General features: G+C 41.3%; 1 protein-coding gene across 1 annotated transcript in view; it reads right to left on the bottom strand.

Annotated features, from left to right (window-relative positions):
• ARFGEF2 (ARF guanine nucleotide exchange factor 2) overlaps positions 1-16,554 on the bottom strand; it is a 99,810-nt gene that overhangs the window by 59,948 nt on the left and 23,308 nt on the right. The window contains exons 5-8 of the mRNA XM_082858090.1: positions 16,019-16,198; positions 15,426-15,660; positions 4,089-4,157; positions 2,308-2,459 (exon numbers count right to left, since the gene is read on the bottom strand). Coding sequence (XP_082714216.1) covers positions 2,308-2,459; positions 4,089-4,157; positions 15,426-15,660; positions 16,019-16,198 — 636 coding nt within the window. The remainder of the gene's footprint in view (positions 1-2,307; positions 2,460-4,088; positions 4,158-15,425; positions 15,661-16,018; positions 16,199-16,554) is intronic.

The raw sequence follows: 16,554 nt of genomic DNA, 5'->3' as shown, positions 1-16,554 counted from the left end.
CCAGTATTTATTCAATGGGGAAGTGAGGGATGTGGAGGAGGAAACAATATGTCAAAACAGGAGCTTATGGGGGAGTCATTACAGCAATTCTAAAAATTGTTCCTTGTCCTTCAAAAAGTGGGTGTGGGTGGTTTAAAATGCTAAACGAGCAAAGGTTAAACCATAAAAAATCCCAAAGCAAATACAGGTAATTATTTATATTAGCTTGGGTAAAAAAGCTATTTCTAAGAATATTATTGCAGGATAAATGGGGGAAAAAATGACAGGTGTTTGTTTTAAAATAAACTTCTTTAAATAAAAAAGTAAGCTACATTAAAATTTTTTTAAAATAAATATTTGCAATATATGACAAGGATTAAATCCTCAACATACAAAAAGTTCTCATAATTCTTTCAGGAAATATGGAAACCCTACTCCCAAATGAAAAACAGGCAGAAAGCATGAGTAAACAATTTACCAAGAAATGCAAATAACAGATAAACCAAAATAACCTTACTACTAATTATTAAGGCAGGATCTTTCTTCCATCAGACCAGCAAAGATTTGAATGAATGCTACTGCTCAGTTTTAATGAGGGAATGGGAAAATGAGTGCTGAGAACCTCCAAGTGGGCAGAAATTCGACCACTGCCCTCCTGGCCGCCTAATTTGATGTTAAGGAACAAAGCCTTAAAGCTCCCAACTCTTGACCCAACGATACCAGTTGTGTGAATTTATCATACAGAATTAAGGATGGGCATAAGATCTATCTACAAGGATGTTCAATGTAGAACTGTCTCCGGTGATTAAACTGAAAATAACCCAAAAACCTAATAGGGAACTGTTACATTATGGTAATCCATGATAGAATTTCACATGGCCATTAAAAACATTAGTTAGACATATATGTACTACTGATGTAAAAAGATGACCATAAAACAGTGTTGAGTGAACAAAGTTGCAGCCTAGTACATAACACACAAATACCTTGTGTGGATTTAAGTACATCCCTATATAAGTGCATTCTTAATGGGGATGATATAACCCCAAGGGGACTGCTACAGACTGGATGTCTGTGCCCCCTACTCCACCCCAAAATTCACATGTTGAAACCTAATCCTAATGTGACAGTATTTGGAGGTGGGGCCTTTGAGAGGTGATTAGGTCATGAGGGTGGAGCTCTCATGGATGGGATTAGTGTCCTTATTAAAGAGGCCCAAGAGAGCTCCCTCGCCCCTTCTGCCAGAAGGACAGAGTAAGAAGACAGTTATCTGTGAGCCAGGAAACAGACTCTCACCAGACACTGAAACTGCTGGTACCTTGATCTTGGACTTCCCAGTTTCCAGAACTGTGAGAAACACATTTCTGTTGTTTACAAGTCACCCAGTAAATAGTATTCTGTTACAGCAGCCTATACAGACTAAGACAGGGGCAAAAACTGGTTGGGGGCGGGGGCAATGGGTGTGGGAAAAAATCATTCTTTATATGTATAAAGCACAGATATACATACAGTACATAAACAGGTATCTAGTTTACCAATAGCTTTAAAATTTCATGAAACAGGGTGATGAATGGGAAAAATACATAAAAAGGCTCCCGTGTGTGTGTGTGTGTGTGTGTGTGTGTGTGTGTGTGTGCGTGTGCGTGTGTGTGTGAGAGACAGATCATTTAAAAGGTTGAGAAACATTGGTGAAAAGGTACAGCGAGAGAGTGGGTTCAGGTGGGATGTTAATATCATTTCTTCCTGTTTTGAATGTTTATATATACTGTTCTCAAGAGAACAACAAAGCTACCTAAAAAAATAATAATAATGTAGCAGACACACTTAGGGGGGCCCTGAAAGGATGTTCATATACCTCAAATTTAAAAAGCAGGTTACAAAACAGCATGTACGTTGTGTTACTACATGTAAGTGGTAAAAAACATGGGAGGGAGAGAAAAATCGAGAGTATAATTAGAATGTTAACAAATGTTATCTCTGGGTTAGAAGATTATGGATAACTTCTATTTCCTTATTTTCCTTCTCTGTATTTTCTTATTTTTCTATAATGAATATACACCATTTTGAGAGAAAAGAAAAAGGGCAGGAAATATAAGTTTTTAAAAGTCTGAATAAATACAGTTTAACAACCCTATTATATACCAGCAACATTAGCATGTTCCAAGAATGGAACCTGTTAACACAAAGACTATCAGGCCAGGATGGTGTGGCTAAAGAATTGAACAGGGCTTGTTGGTTTTCACTCGCTTCCTCTGATAGAGATTTAATTCTGCGTCTTCTAAAACAGTAAAAACCAAAACAAGCCTGATAGGAAGATCACCAACGTACCAGATTATCTGCCGATGACAAGGACTGTCTGTCGTCCGCTATCCCATTGGTCTGTGAGTTTTCGTCAGCTGCTGGGGGTGCGGCATGTTCCTGGCACTCCAGTTCACCCAGGACCCTCTCAGGCTCCGTCAGACTGTGCTTTTGTGCTGCTTCTTAAAATACAATGCAAAAGTCATTACCAAGTTAGTACTTACCCTAAAAGGTGGCCTCACACCAAGAAGAAGTTATTCACATAACCTTCCAGCTACTGCTTTTTCCCTTTCCCTGAGCCACTGCCCTGCTCTGGCTATATGTGTCTATTACCCACAGCCCCACTCCCAGGTGGCTTCCTTCATATTGTGGCCCAGGTCAGTGGTGCCTTCAGAATTGTGCAATACAGCAGTCCTGCCCACCCCTACCTACTTCCAAAGAAGATTAGAACCAGCTAAACATAAAAAGCACCGATTTTTTTTTTAAAAAAGGGCTACTAATAAAGGGGTTAGAGAACAAGAGTTACGTAAATGAAAAGAGTTTGATAGTTATGATAGAAAACCTCAGTCACATGAAAAAAAGAAATGTAGACCTGAGCTTCCTGGCAGCCATGTGGAAAAGGAAAAGACAAAGAATTAAATAGATTCCATCATTTAATGAAAGAAAGCATATCTGATGATTAGCAGAACATCTGAACTCTATGAGGAATTTACCATGTGGATCATTATATATTTAAGGGACACCGAACAACTTAATAAGCGTAACTGTCCATAATGGTTTTTGAAGCATATATTCATTCAACAAATATTTATCAGGCACCTATTATGTGCCCAGCTCTGTGCTAGGGGCTGAGGGATATAGCAGTGAACAAGACAGATAAGTGTTTATTATGTGAGAACTTCTTGCATTGGCCCCAGGAAAAAAAAAAATCTAAAGGTATTATTTTAAAGACATTTCTATAAAAAGTTAAATAATGAAATCTATGAATATAGTTTGGTGGTACCCTAAATTAATAAAAGGATAGGGCTTAGAGCAGTGGGTCAAACTTCTTTGACCATGACCCTCACTAAGAAATACATTTTAACAGTCATGACCCAGTTATACACATGTGCACATAAATAAATCACTGAAACATGTTTCATGAAACAATGCTTAACATTACTATATGAGTCACATTCAGCTTGCATCTATTTTCATTTTATTCTCTTCCATTTAGAAAACGCTGATTGCAACCCACTAATTTATTGACTTTTCAATCCATTAGTGGTTTATTGGCACTGGAGCTGAGTGTTCAGCACATAACCACTGACCTGAAATTTTGGGTAAAAACAAAGGAAAAATCATCTGATAGTCATTCTGAGCTATACAAGGTTAATTCCACTGAAACTACACCAAAAACTGAGGGAGTTAAGAATGAAGTCTAACAAAATGAACAAAGCCTCCCTGTGCATCTGATACCTGCTGACGTGGGGATGGTCCCCTGGATACATCAATGGCTGGCCAGGAAAATTCACCACCTCAGGGCTCCCCGTCCACTTCTGGAAAAACCTGGCTGTATACAGGAGTGGCCCTCTGCATCTCCATGTGGAGCACCCAACTCTTAACATTGTCAGACTGTGCTTCTTGAACCCAACCCGAGTGAGAATAACGCCAATCACTAACGACAAGTAATTTCTGAATTCCATATGAAAGGTGGGCAGACAGGGGCAGACTCAGTTTCCATGAGTTTACTGGGGGTGGGCACTAAAATACTGGCCGGGGACTTCTATGAAGGAACGAGTAGGAGGAAAGGCTGGGGTCTTGGTTCTTACCTTTAACTGCAGACGTGACCACATCTTCTAAGATCTCCTTCACCACTTCCTGAGCTCCATCTTCAATCCCTACACATACACCAAATACACAAATGCAAACACATACGTGTGGGCATTTCCAGGGAAAACTAAGGAAGGTGGAGAAGGAGATTAAGAGTCGCAGTCGGAAGGCAAGGGTACAAATAAGCCCTCTCCAAAGCCAAATCTGATTGTGTCCCAGGAAATCTGGAAACTCAGAGGCAGCATCTGCTATGACTCGGTTTTCCCTCTGTGGAACACTAAGACCTCGCTGTCTTATACATTCTTCCTTCCTGAGTCACAGCTGCTGGCCCAGGGCCCTCTCTACCACCCCGGCTTGGAGGCAGGAGCTGGACTGTATCCAGCTATAGTTCCTGGCAGAACAGAAGAAGCAGCTTCATCTTGTCCCTTCACCTCGTGTACCACAGAGCCCTGGTAAATGACATGCCTTCTGCTGCTTTGTTTTCCCACACTGTAAGCCCAGAACTTAGCATGAGATTTCTAATGTGACAGTTGAGAATTTACTAAATTTTAAATTGAATTATTCTATAAAATGTTAACTGTTTAAGTGGAAGAGGTTTGGTACCAGTTGTTTTTGTAGCAAACTAGTTCTGGGAGAACTAGTAAACAGCACTTGACTAGACCTTTGGAAGCAAATGTTACTGATTTATAAAACATCACTGACAAAAAGACCATCATGTTAAATAAACAAAACCAAAATAACCCTTTAAATTCTTCCTTAACGAGGATTTTCAATCAGGCCACTATTTTTATGAGTTCTGTGCTTGGTCCACTAGATCCTGCAGAAGCAGCACCAAGTATTTTCATTGAGCACTTAACTCATGTGAAAGAAAAATGTTGCCCCACATATCATATCAGTAAACAAAAGATGTTGCAGCCAACAAGCCACCAGAGTCACCCCCTACGGTAAGCCCCGGGGGAACTCGGGATGGAGACAAATGACACCACGCCCTCAGCCATGCAACCACCTCCAAAGGGTGCACCCTAAGGGGACTCAGGATGGGAAAGCACAGTATACTGGCCCCAGATAGCTAAGGTGCACATCAAAGGAATGACTTCAATGAGCCCAGACTCTTGCATCTTCCCATACACAGAAAAGTACTCAATTCGTTAACTTGAGATATCTGGTTTTCTTTAATTAACAGTAATATTTTGAAGTTCCGACTACCTGGTCTTTGTTGCAAAAACTCCTCTATACCCTGGCTCCTCCCTGACCTCTTCGGAGCAGGCCTGCAGAGAGGCTGTGTCCTGGCTTAAGTCCTCAGGTTTGTCCACCAATAAAACATAATTCTCAACTTTTATTCTCAACTGTGCATTTTTTTTTCAGTCGATACTCACCATAACTATTTATTTATTCTCCACCACCCAGCTTTACTGAGGGCTAATTGACAAATAAAACCATCATAATTATTTAAATGGGTAAGTAACTTTATGTGGAAAATACTGATGTTATATGCTTTTCTTAGAGGGCAAAAAAGAACTTGAATGGAAGTTAGAAAAGTCCGCAGCCACAGGCAAAATCTTCTAAACCTGTTTTTTCATCTAAATAAGATGATTTAGTCTACATCAGTGTTACTCATACTTCAGTCATTCTCACACAACCTTCACAATTTTTGCCATTTTCGTGCACCACTTATATTATTATATTTATTACACACATATTTACATACACTTTTTTTGGGGGGGGGGTACCAAATTACTTTATTTGAAAGAATGGTACTAAGGAAAGGACTTGTAGATATTTTGGTACATACATACATATTTAACAGTGCTCTTTAACTCACCTTAAACAGTAACTAACATTCACAAAATCACAGGCTTCACACGCTAATCATACTTTCTGAATGCGTGTTAAAATAAACATACAACTATTAAAGTAAAAACCATTCACCTATGAGCCGTCTAAGATCTCATCTACGCCATGATTTGGTAAACAAATGGCTAGATATTTCCAAGTTCCTTTCTAGTTCCAACATTCTCTTATGCTATGATTTAACAGAATTATGATGACAGTTTCTAATCTGTTAGTCCCTTGTACACATTCAACACCCAAGAAATATCAGCCTGATGCATACGTTTCATCAGAGGAGCTGCAGGCTTGATGAGTTAAATCAGAGGCTGGGAAGTGGTGGCTGCCGGGTACATCTGGTCTGCAGATACGCACTGTTTAGCCTATACCCTGCTTCCCCCCACCCCCAAACTTTAGTGAGCTATAAGTGACAAGAATTATATATATCTAAGGTGTATGACTTGATGATTTGATATATGCATACACTGTGAAATAAACACTACAAACAAGACAATTAACATATTCATCACCTCACATAGTTACCTTATTTTTTTCCTTTTTTTTTTTTCTGATGAAAACACTTAAGATCTACACTCAGCAAATTTCAAGTGTATAGCACAGTACTGTTAACTCTGGTCACACAGTTGTACATTAGATCTCCAGAACTTATCCATGTTGTATAACTGAAACTTTGTACCCCTGACAAACATCTCCCCATTTCCCCAGCCACCTTTCTACACTATCTCTATGAATCTGACTACTCTAGGTACACCTCATATAAATGGAATCATGCAGTATTTGTCTTTTTTGTGACTGGCTTCTTTCACTTAGTATAATGCCCTCCAGGTCCATCCATGTTGTTACAACTGGTGGGATATCCTTTTTTAAGGCTGAATAAGATTTCACTGTATGTATATAACCACATCTTCTTTTTCCATTCATCTGTTGATGGGCACTTACGTTGTTTCCATATCTTGGTTATCGTGAATAATGCTGCAATGAACATAGGAGTGTAGATTATCTCTTCAAGATCCTGATTTCATTTCCTTTGGCTACATACTCAGAAACAGAATTGCTGGATCATAAAATATTTCTATTTTTAATTTTTTGAGGAACCTCCATACTGTTCTTTTTTCCCTCCATACTGTTTTTTGTAACAGCTGTACCAACTTACATTCCTACCAATGGGGTACAAGGGTTCCCTTTTCTCTACATCCCCTCCAACTCTTTCTGATGAAAGTCATTCTAACAGACATGAGGTGGTATCTCATTGCGCTTTGGATTTCTATTTCCTGGTTATTAGTGAAGTTGAGCACCTTTTTAAATGTCTGCTGACCATTTGTATGCCTTCTTCTGAGAAATGTCTATTCAGGTCCTTTACCCATTTCTCAGTGGGCTTATTTGTGGTTTTTTACTCTTGTATGACATTTTGGATGTTAACCCCTTATCAGACATATAGTTTGCAAATATTTTCTCCCAATCCATAGGTTGCATTTTCACTCTGTTGATTGTTTCCTTTGCTGTGCCTATGCACTGCTTTCTAAAACTTCTGAATTAGCTGTGAACATTTAAAAACTGGGAGACATGTCATAAAAATCCAGATCTCACTTCTATTTAAAGATAAAAAAAGAATATCTGGTAACACTGGCCCCAACCGGCTAGAACCAGGAGCAGCTGTCCCCTTTAGCCAGGGCATGAACTCTGCAGATGTCCTGCTGCCTCATTCCATGCCGCTCCCAACTGTCTATCCTCCTTGAGGTCAAGCACAGAGAGTAGGAAAGGAACACATGCCTAGTAGCATGTCTCTGACAAGAGTGGTAAAAATGGAAGACTGACAGGGTAGGGTGTTTAAGAACCTCAGAGAGAAAATGTTCCTCAACACAGTGATTGAGAGTGAGGGCTCTGGAGCCAGTATGCCTGGTTCAGATCCCGCTCTACCACTTCCCAAGGTGGGAACTTAAGTAACTGCCCCGAGCCTTGGTTTCCTCAGCAGTAAACAAGGATGATTACAACAGCACCTACCTCACAGGGTTTGTGAGAACTGGATAAGATAAAACACGTAAAGCGTTTAAGATGATGCCTGAAAAGAAGAGCACTCAAACGTTAATTTTTCTTAGGCCTGCGTGTTTTATGTGTAGAGCGTAATTGCATTAAGACATTCACGATGCCCTGGTGATAGAAGCTTTCTCGTTTCTGCCATCTGCCTGGCCCTGCAGACTAAGTCCATATTGAAATTTCCCAACTAGCCATGTTGAAAGCACTTTCAGTTAGCTAAAGCCTTCACTATCTTTCACTCCTACAGAGAAAAGTAAAATTTCCATTTCAACATGGATCTCCCCTTTCCTTCACTGCTGTTTTTCCATTTAAACAGCATCAGGATCACCATTTTTTTGAGGGATAAGAGTGTTTAACCTATCTTCCTTGACAGGCTGGATCCGCACCAGCACCCATTCAAAATTAAAATAGTCTCAGGCTAGGAAGGGGTAGGGAGTCAGGAAGTCCAGACTCCCGCGGAAGGTTCCTGCAGAGGGCGCTGTTGCTGAGGAATCCCACTAGCGGCCCAGAAGCAGCAGGACTCCACACAGGAACCCTGGGCCGCTTCCCCTGCTGACATGACCGCCTGCAGGGCTCAGAAGAGGCTTTCCTGGATGGTGTAATGACCACCAAGAAGGCTGCTGTGTTTAAGTTTCAAGCCTGCTGTGAAAATGTGGGACAACCAAATCAAATCAAATCCTTGCAAAGTTCTGAGTACACTTAAAAAACACTGGTTTTGCTGATTTGCGGGGAAGTCCAGCGGCCACCACCTGGCCGTTAATGATTAGGTAACAGACCCTACCTGTTTCACAGACTCTGTCCCCAAGTAAAATAAGATAGACACCTTGATTAGGTTCTGATTGGAGAAAACCTTGCTGCCACCCTCTCCCTAGCCAGCTAGACAACAACCCCTGAGGCAGGCACTGCCAGTTACCTAACTCAGATCCTTCTTCCTCAGAGAGCTCTATTTCTGTTTCGGAAGGGGCTGTGCCTACATTTCCTGGCCTTCCTAGTAGAAAGGGTGGCCATGTGACCCAGTTTTAGCCAATGAGGGGCAAGCCTAAGTAACGGGGATGGCACAGGCTTCCAGGAAGGCTCCTTAGAAGGGGCGTGACTCGGCTAGGAGTCCTTTAGTCCATAAAAAAGAAGGAAATCTTGCCATTCGTGAAAACATGGATGGACCTACAGGGTATTATGCTAAGTGAAATAAGTCAGAAAAAGACAAATCCTCTATGTTTTCACTTATATGTGGAATATAAAAAACAAAACAAATGGACAAATATAACAAAACAGAAATAGACTTACAGATACAGAGAACAGACTAGTGGTTGCCACAGGGGAGGGCGGTGGGGTATGGGGTAAAATAGGTGAAGGAGATTAAGAGGCACAAACTACCACTTATATGATAAATAAGTCACAGGGATGTAATGCACAGCACAGGATACACAGTCAATAATATTGTGATAACTGTGTACAGTTTGTCGCCTCTAAAAATATCAAATCACTATGGTGTACACCTGAAACTAATATCAGGTGGTAAGTCAGTTATACTTCAATTAAAAAAATAAAAATTAGTCAGTCAAAGATCCTTACTCTCATGGTACTTACATCTTAGCTAGGATAATAAATAAGTAAATTATACTTTCTGCTACATGCTAGGGAAAAAGTAGAGTGGGAGAAGGGAGACCAGGAGTTAGAAGGGGCAAGTGTGTGCATGTGGTGACAATGAAATATGACATACACCTGTTTCCTAGAAACAAGGCTTTGGTGATGTCCAGCATCTAAGCATTTGGTAACGCATAAGAAAACTAAAGGGAAAAACCAAGGCATAAAGCTGTTTGCTGTCACATTCTGGCCACACACCAATACGGTTCCTCAAATGTATGAAATACATTGGACAACTTATTGTCCCAAAATAAATGTCCATTACACAGCTAATAAAAATGCTATAAACCAATGAGCTGCAAAACCTCCCTGTAAAGCAGGCTGTGTCAAAAACAAGGCAGAAAGAAGGGGGACCTGTGGGTACATTTTGTTGTTTTGATAAAGAGTTAGCCTGAGAACTTTCGTTTGTCTGTTTAAAGCTATTTTAGTTTTTTTTTTTTTTTTGGCCAGGCAGCACTGTGCAGCATGCGGGATCTTAGTTCCCTGACCAGGGATTGAACCCACGCCCCCTGTAGTGGAAGCGTGGAGTCATAACCATTGGACTGCCAGGGAATTCTCCAGACCCTTTTTTTTTCTGGTCAACAAAAATAATAAAATTCCTAAAGCAGAGGATCTGGTATCATTAACATGGAAAACAGACTCACGTTATCCTACTGCACTGTTCCCATTAACTTCAAGTCTGATTACCATTTGAAATATTTGTAATTTTTTTCTCTAAACTAACTCATTTTTTAAGCTGAAACTTATATGAAAGATCATAACAACAAACACTTATAGAGCCCTAAGTGCCAGACACTGTTCTCATTAATTCTCACAAACCTATAAGTACCAGTTGTATTCTCATTTTAAAGATGAGGAAACTGAGGCTCAGAGAGGTTAAAGATTTTGCTCAAGGTCACAGAGCTACTAAGTAGTCAGTTATGATCTGAACCCAGGCTGTCTGATCAGAACCTCCACACTAGCTGAGGGAGGATACATTTTCTCTATTTTGTAGTATCTAAGAGTTGGGTTGTTTTTCCCTTAAAGAATGGGTTGCAAGATGAAAAAAGTGAGCTAAGAAATCTGTGAACACACTGGTAACTCTGTACCTACAACAGCTACATATTAGCTGTATACATGTAAAAATGCTAAAGTCTAATGCTGGGAGTTAAATAGTCAGAATCTTAAAAATAAACTTAGAAGAAAAGGGGAAGTGATTGCTCGTGGGTACAGGGCTGGGTGTGATAAAAATGCTCTAAAACTGATTGTGGTGATTGTTGCAAACTCTGTGACCATACTAAAAAGAACTGAACTGTACATTTTAAACGGTTGAACTTATGGAATGTGAATTGTATTTCAATCAAGCTGTTTTTCAAAAAATTGACGAGAATAGCTGGGCCATCGGAGGGGTGTGAATGGACAAATGGGGTGAGGTCCCAAGGGAAGGCTGCTGGCCATGCCCTAAAATTCACATAAGCTAGCACGTCACAGGCTCAGAAATCTCATTTTGCGAATTTACAAAGAGCTATCTGATCCACTTCTTGCTCAGGCCGACAAGACTGACAAATTGTAGATTTATCAACTTGGGATGAAAAACTGCTGAGGGGAAAAAGATGCTCTGGTCTGTCGGTGAATTGTTACCCACACATATTTCACTGGGAGGCACATTATCCCAAGAAGGCCCAGGAAGGGTTCCCAGTAAAGCAGGACAACGTATGTGGAGCACCCAAGTAGCAAGCACCACTCCTGGCACAGTGACTGCCTAGCCAGGGGTGGCTACGTGACGGCCATTCCACAGGATGGAACCTGCAGGAGAGCTGGATGTATCGTTCTTTCTTTAGAGCCACATCTGGAGAAGTGGAAGCCAGTCACTCTTTGTAAGGGTGATGGTGCACCTCCATTCTGACCTACCATTGGCAGGTTTGCGGTCTGATTTCTACAGGCAATCTGATGCCCACGTTCTTGGGAGAAGCCTCACGGGGTATATCATACTGGCAACAAAATCCACAGCAATATACTAAGTGTAAAGCATACTTTGTTAGAACAGAATTTTAAGTTAAAAAAAAGAATTTACTGAATATGTGTGCTGGGCACCAGACCAGGTGTTGGGAATATTGTGGTAAACAGGGTGGCCAAGGTCTTAGACCAGGAGCAAGTGAACACAAACTCTTCAGTGATTTGGGGTAGTAATAAGTGCTATGAGGGGGACTTCCTTGGTGGGGCAGTGGTTGAGAATCCGCCTGTCAATACAGAGGACATGGGTTCGAGCCCTGGTCCAGGAAGATTCCACATGCTGTGGAGCAACTAAGCCCGTGTGCCACAACTACTGAGCTGGCGCTCTAGAGCCCACGAGCCACAACTACTGAAGCCTGCGCACCTAGAGCCTGTGCTCCGCAACAAGAGAAGCCACGACAATGAGAAGCCCATGCACCACAATGAAGAGTAGCCCTCCCCGCGTACAGCAACGAAGACCCAATGCAGTACAGCAAAGGAAACCATAAACAAGATGAAAAGACAACCCTCAGAATGGGAGAAAATATTTGCAAATGAAGCAACTGACAAAGGATTAATCTCCAAAATTTACAAGCAGCTCATGCAGCTCAATATCAAAAAAACAAACAACCCAATCCAAAAATGGGCAGAAGACCTAAATAGACATTTCTCCAAAGAAGATATACAGACTGCCAACAAACACATGAAAGGATGCTCAACATCATTAATCATTACAGAAATGCAAATCAAAACTACAATGAGATATCATCTCACACTGGTCAGAATGGCCATCATCAAAAAATCTACAAACAATAAATGCTGGAGAGGGTGTGGAGAAAAGGGAACCCTCTTGCACTGTTGGTGGGAATGTAAATTGATACAGCCACTATGGAGAACAGTATGGAGGTTCCTTAAAAAACTAAAAATAGAACTACCATACGACCCAGCAATCCCACTACTGGGCACATACCTTGAGAAAACCATAATTCGAAAAGAGTCATGTACCAAAATGTTCATTGCAGCTCTATTTACAATAGCCAGGACATGGAAGCAACCTGAGTGTCCATCAACAGATGAATGGATAAAGAAGATGTGGCACATATATACAATGGAATATCATTCAGCCATAAAAAGAAACGAAACTGAGTTATTTGTAGTGGGGTGGATGGACCTAGAGACTGTCATACAGAGTGAAGTAACTCAGAAAGAGAAAAACAAATACCGTATGCTAACACATATATATGGATCAAAAAAAGAAAAAATGTTCATGAAGAACCTAGGGGCAAGATGGTAATAAAGACGCAGACCTACTAGAGAATGGACTTGAGGATACGGGGAGGGGGAAGGAAGGGTAAGCTGGGAGAAAGTGAGAGAGTGGCATGGACATATATACACTACCAAACGTAAAATAGATAGCTAGTGGGAAGCAGCCGCATAGCACAGGGAGATCAGCTCGGTGCTTTGTGACCATCTAGAGGGGTGGGATAGGGAGGGTGGGAGGGAGGGAGATGCAAGAGGGAAGAGATATGGGGACATATGTATATGTATAATTGATTCACTTTGTTATAAAGCAGAAACTAACACACCATTGTAAAGCAATTATACTCCAATAAAGATGTTAAAAAAAAAAAGACCCAATGCAGCCAATAAATAAATAAAATTATATATATTTAAAAAATCTGCCGCTGGACTAAAAGGAAAATAAAGCAACCTTACAAAGGATGAAAAAAAATGCTATGAGGAAAATAAAAGAGGATGATGGGACAGAGTGATGGGGAGCTTCAGAGAGAGGGATCAGTTAGAACTGAGAGACCTGAAGACAAAGGGGGGGACAAGGAAGGGACAGTAAGTGCGAAGGCACCAAGAGCAAGCACCACACTTTCAAGAACCAGAACCACTATCGCAAACAAGGGGAAAGGAAGTAAAAGAAGGGTATAGGGAGGTGGGTGGGGCCAGGCCACACAGGGCCTTGGAAGCTGTGGGGATGGGGCAGGCATAGACTTCACTCTGAATGGGACGGGATGGGAAATTATCAGAGGGGTTTAAGCAGAGGGGTGGTGGTGATCTAATTCATGCTTTTAAGAGATCACTTTGGCTGCCATGTGGAAAATGGGCTGTAGTGGAAGGACGTTCTTACAGCTCAGAGAGACTTGCTTTTACATCTGCACAGCTATGCTTACTACAGTCTGTTTAAATATTAATATTGATTGACTGAGCACAGTCTGATAAAGGTTACAGTAAAAACCTGCCTGGTCCTTGCCCTGAGAGTTAATAAGGCAAAGACGATGACACATACAGAGGGTAGGCCAGGACTTCCTGAGCACCTTCCAAGACACATGACAGTGGGACTGAGTAGCCTGCCACAGTGTTCACACGAGACACACATGTAGTTCTTTGTGGCAACTTTTTCTCTGATCCTTGCCTTGGGTAAACTGATACAGAGCAACATGCCAGCAACAACACTTGGTCTGTTCCTACCTGTGCCAAGCACTGGTAAATTACAGATGAACAAAAACTGCTCAAGTATGGTCTCTCTGGTAGCGAACATACCATCAACAGATGTCATTACCAATAATGGGGCAGAAAAAGATATGAGACCAATTATAAAGGCAGGTCAGACATATATACGCTATCATGTATAAACCAGATAACTAATGAGAACCTACTGTATAGCACGGGGAGAAAAACAACACAATCTGTTTGTAGACATATATTAAGTTAACCTTAAAAATGCGTTCCAATATACAGTAGGTGCAGAAAAATGCTGTTTGATTCCACTTATACGAAATACCTAGAATAGTCAAATTCATAGTCAGAAAGTACACTGATGGATGACAGGGGCCAGGGGGTGGGGAGGGGAAATGGGGAGTCAGTGTTTAATGGGGACAGAGTTTCAGTTCAGGAAGGTGAAAATTTCGGGAGATGGATGATGGTGAGAGTGGCACAACAATGTGAAATGTACTTAGTGTCACTGAATTGTACAGTTAAATATGGTTGAAATAGTATGTTTTATATTATGTGCCTTTTACCACAATAAAAAAACATTAAAAAAAAAAAGATGGGTCAGATACTTCACTGTAGAGCCGTCAGCTAGAGCGAAGAATTATTTGGCAGAATCACTTGGCAAGAAGGTACATTCTTGAAAAATATATGAACTTAGGATCTGGTTTGTACAAATTGCCCAGGGAGAGATGCAAACATTCAGAAATATATGACAACCCAGTCCAAAATTTCATGCCTAATGTTTTACTTACTTTAAGACTATCACCAGGTGTGGAATATCTCTTTCAATTAAAAAAGCAAACACAACCAAATAGTGTACTTGGTCTCAGAAGAAGAAAACAAAGCTACCTGTTTATCTGTTTCTCTATGAATCCACCCACCCACCCACCTTCTGGCTCCCTTCACAGATGTCCATAAATAGCAACTAACTGTCCGGCAGTGGGCAAAGCACGGAGATCCTGTGGATACGTGACAGAGGAGGTCCTTGTCCTCCTCTGGGAGATAAAACAGACACTGAATGATCAACTACCCAAACGATTAACTCCTGGGAGACAAATGCTCCAAAGTGAACCCACGGCACTGAAGTTGACATCAAGTAGCAGTGGCTAGATATCAATACATTCCAGGAACTATCCAAAGAAAAGTGCACAACTGACAATGTGATCTGAGACACCATGCCTCACTGGCTGTGTTTCGTAAGAGAAAAGCGAAAGGGAAGTCAAGGGGGAGGCCCAGAAATAGAAGAGCTGCTATCAGAGGTTTCCTGCGATGACACCAGACAACTCTTTCACCTGCCCCTCGGATACAGGATGGACAGGGAAGCGCATGGGCCGTACCTGATAGCGACGGGTCTCTCTCTCTGGGCACATCTCCATTCTCTGCGCTCACTTTTCCAGAACCACTCCTGCCATGTTCACCATTGGTTAAATCTGTCTTCTCAGGAGTTGTTGGTTTGCTGTGTGCCTGGCTCTGTTTCAAACGATTGAACTTTGGGGACACTGCTGCAGCTTGGATCACAGGGGACTGGGGTTTCGAATGGATTGGTTTTTCCAATTCTCTGGCCTCCTGCAACTGAAAGGCAACGAAAAAGGGATTCAATCTAAATGGATCCAGCATTTTGATAAGGAACAGAAAATACGCCAGCCTGTTGCATAAAAAATTTCCAAACAGAAGGATAGAATTTTAAAAAGGAAATAAATTCCTGCAGCAAACTCAAAGCAAATTCTGAATGCAAATTTCAAAACCCATGCTAGATTCTCTCTCTGCTTTTTAAAGCAAGGATAAAAACAGAGTGCAGAGAACTCAGAGGAGGAAGGGATTGATTTTAAAATGCTATGAATCTTCACCAAGCACCGAGGCCACACATGAAACAGTTCACAGCATGGGATGGTGTCCCGCCCCCCAGCAGCTGATAACTGCTACCGCTCACCACTTGGTTTTCCATGCGGGTGAAAATGACGTTCAGCATCTGAGTAAGAGTAGCCTTGGCAGTGGTTTGATTGATGAGATTTTTGCTGGCCAAATAGATATTGTAACATGTCCTGACCGTCTGCAGGATAGTACCCTCGTGAATTTCAATGTGCGGGGACGTCACTGCAGTCAGAAGAGCCTAAAACAGAAATCCGCAACCTTCACCTTCACGAGCACCCACCTCCCATCCTCTCACAGCCAAACTTTTCTACACGGTTTGGCTTTGTTTTTAATTTGGTTTGGTTTAAGAAGATGGCTCTGCAAACTAAACTGGATGATTAGTACCAAAAACCAACCCCCTACTGCTTTGAGTTTAAACACAATTATTAACTCCATAGAATACAAGTCATTTAAAGTACATAAGTTGCGCTGAAGTGGGCTTTCTATCAGCTTACTTTTTAAAAAGCCAAAAATACAGACTTGTCTCAGGAGGGAAAGTGCTCCAACTTGATCTCACCTACGCCAATCACAAAATATACATGTTTTGATGGGGGG

The sequence above is a fragment of the Leucopleurus acutus genome, assembly GCF_964270905.1.
Source record: "Leucopleurus acutus genome assembly, chromosome: 16".
In the NCBI taxonomy this organism is placed as follows: domain Eukaryota; kingdom Metazoa; phylum Chordata; class Mammalia; order Artiodactyla; family Delphinidae; genus Leucopleurus; species Leucopleurus acutus.
Note: the sequence above shows the minus strand (reverse complement) of the source record. Positions and strands in the feature narration are given on the sequence as shown.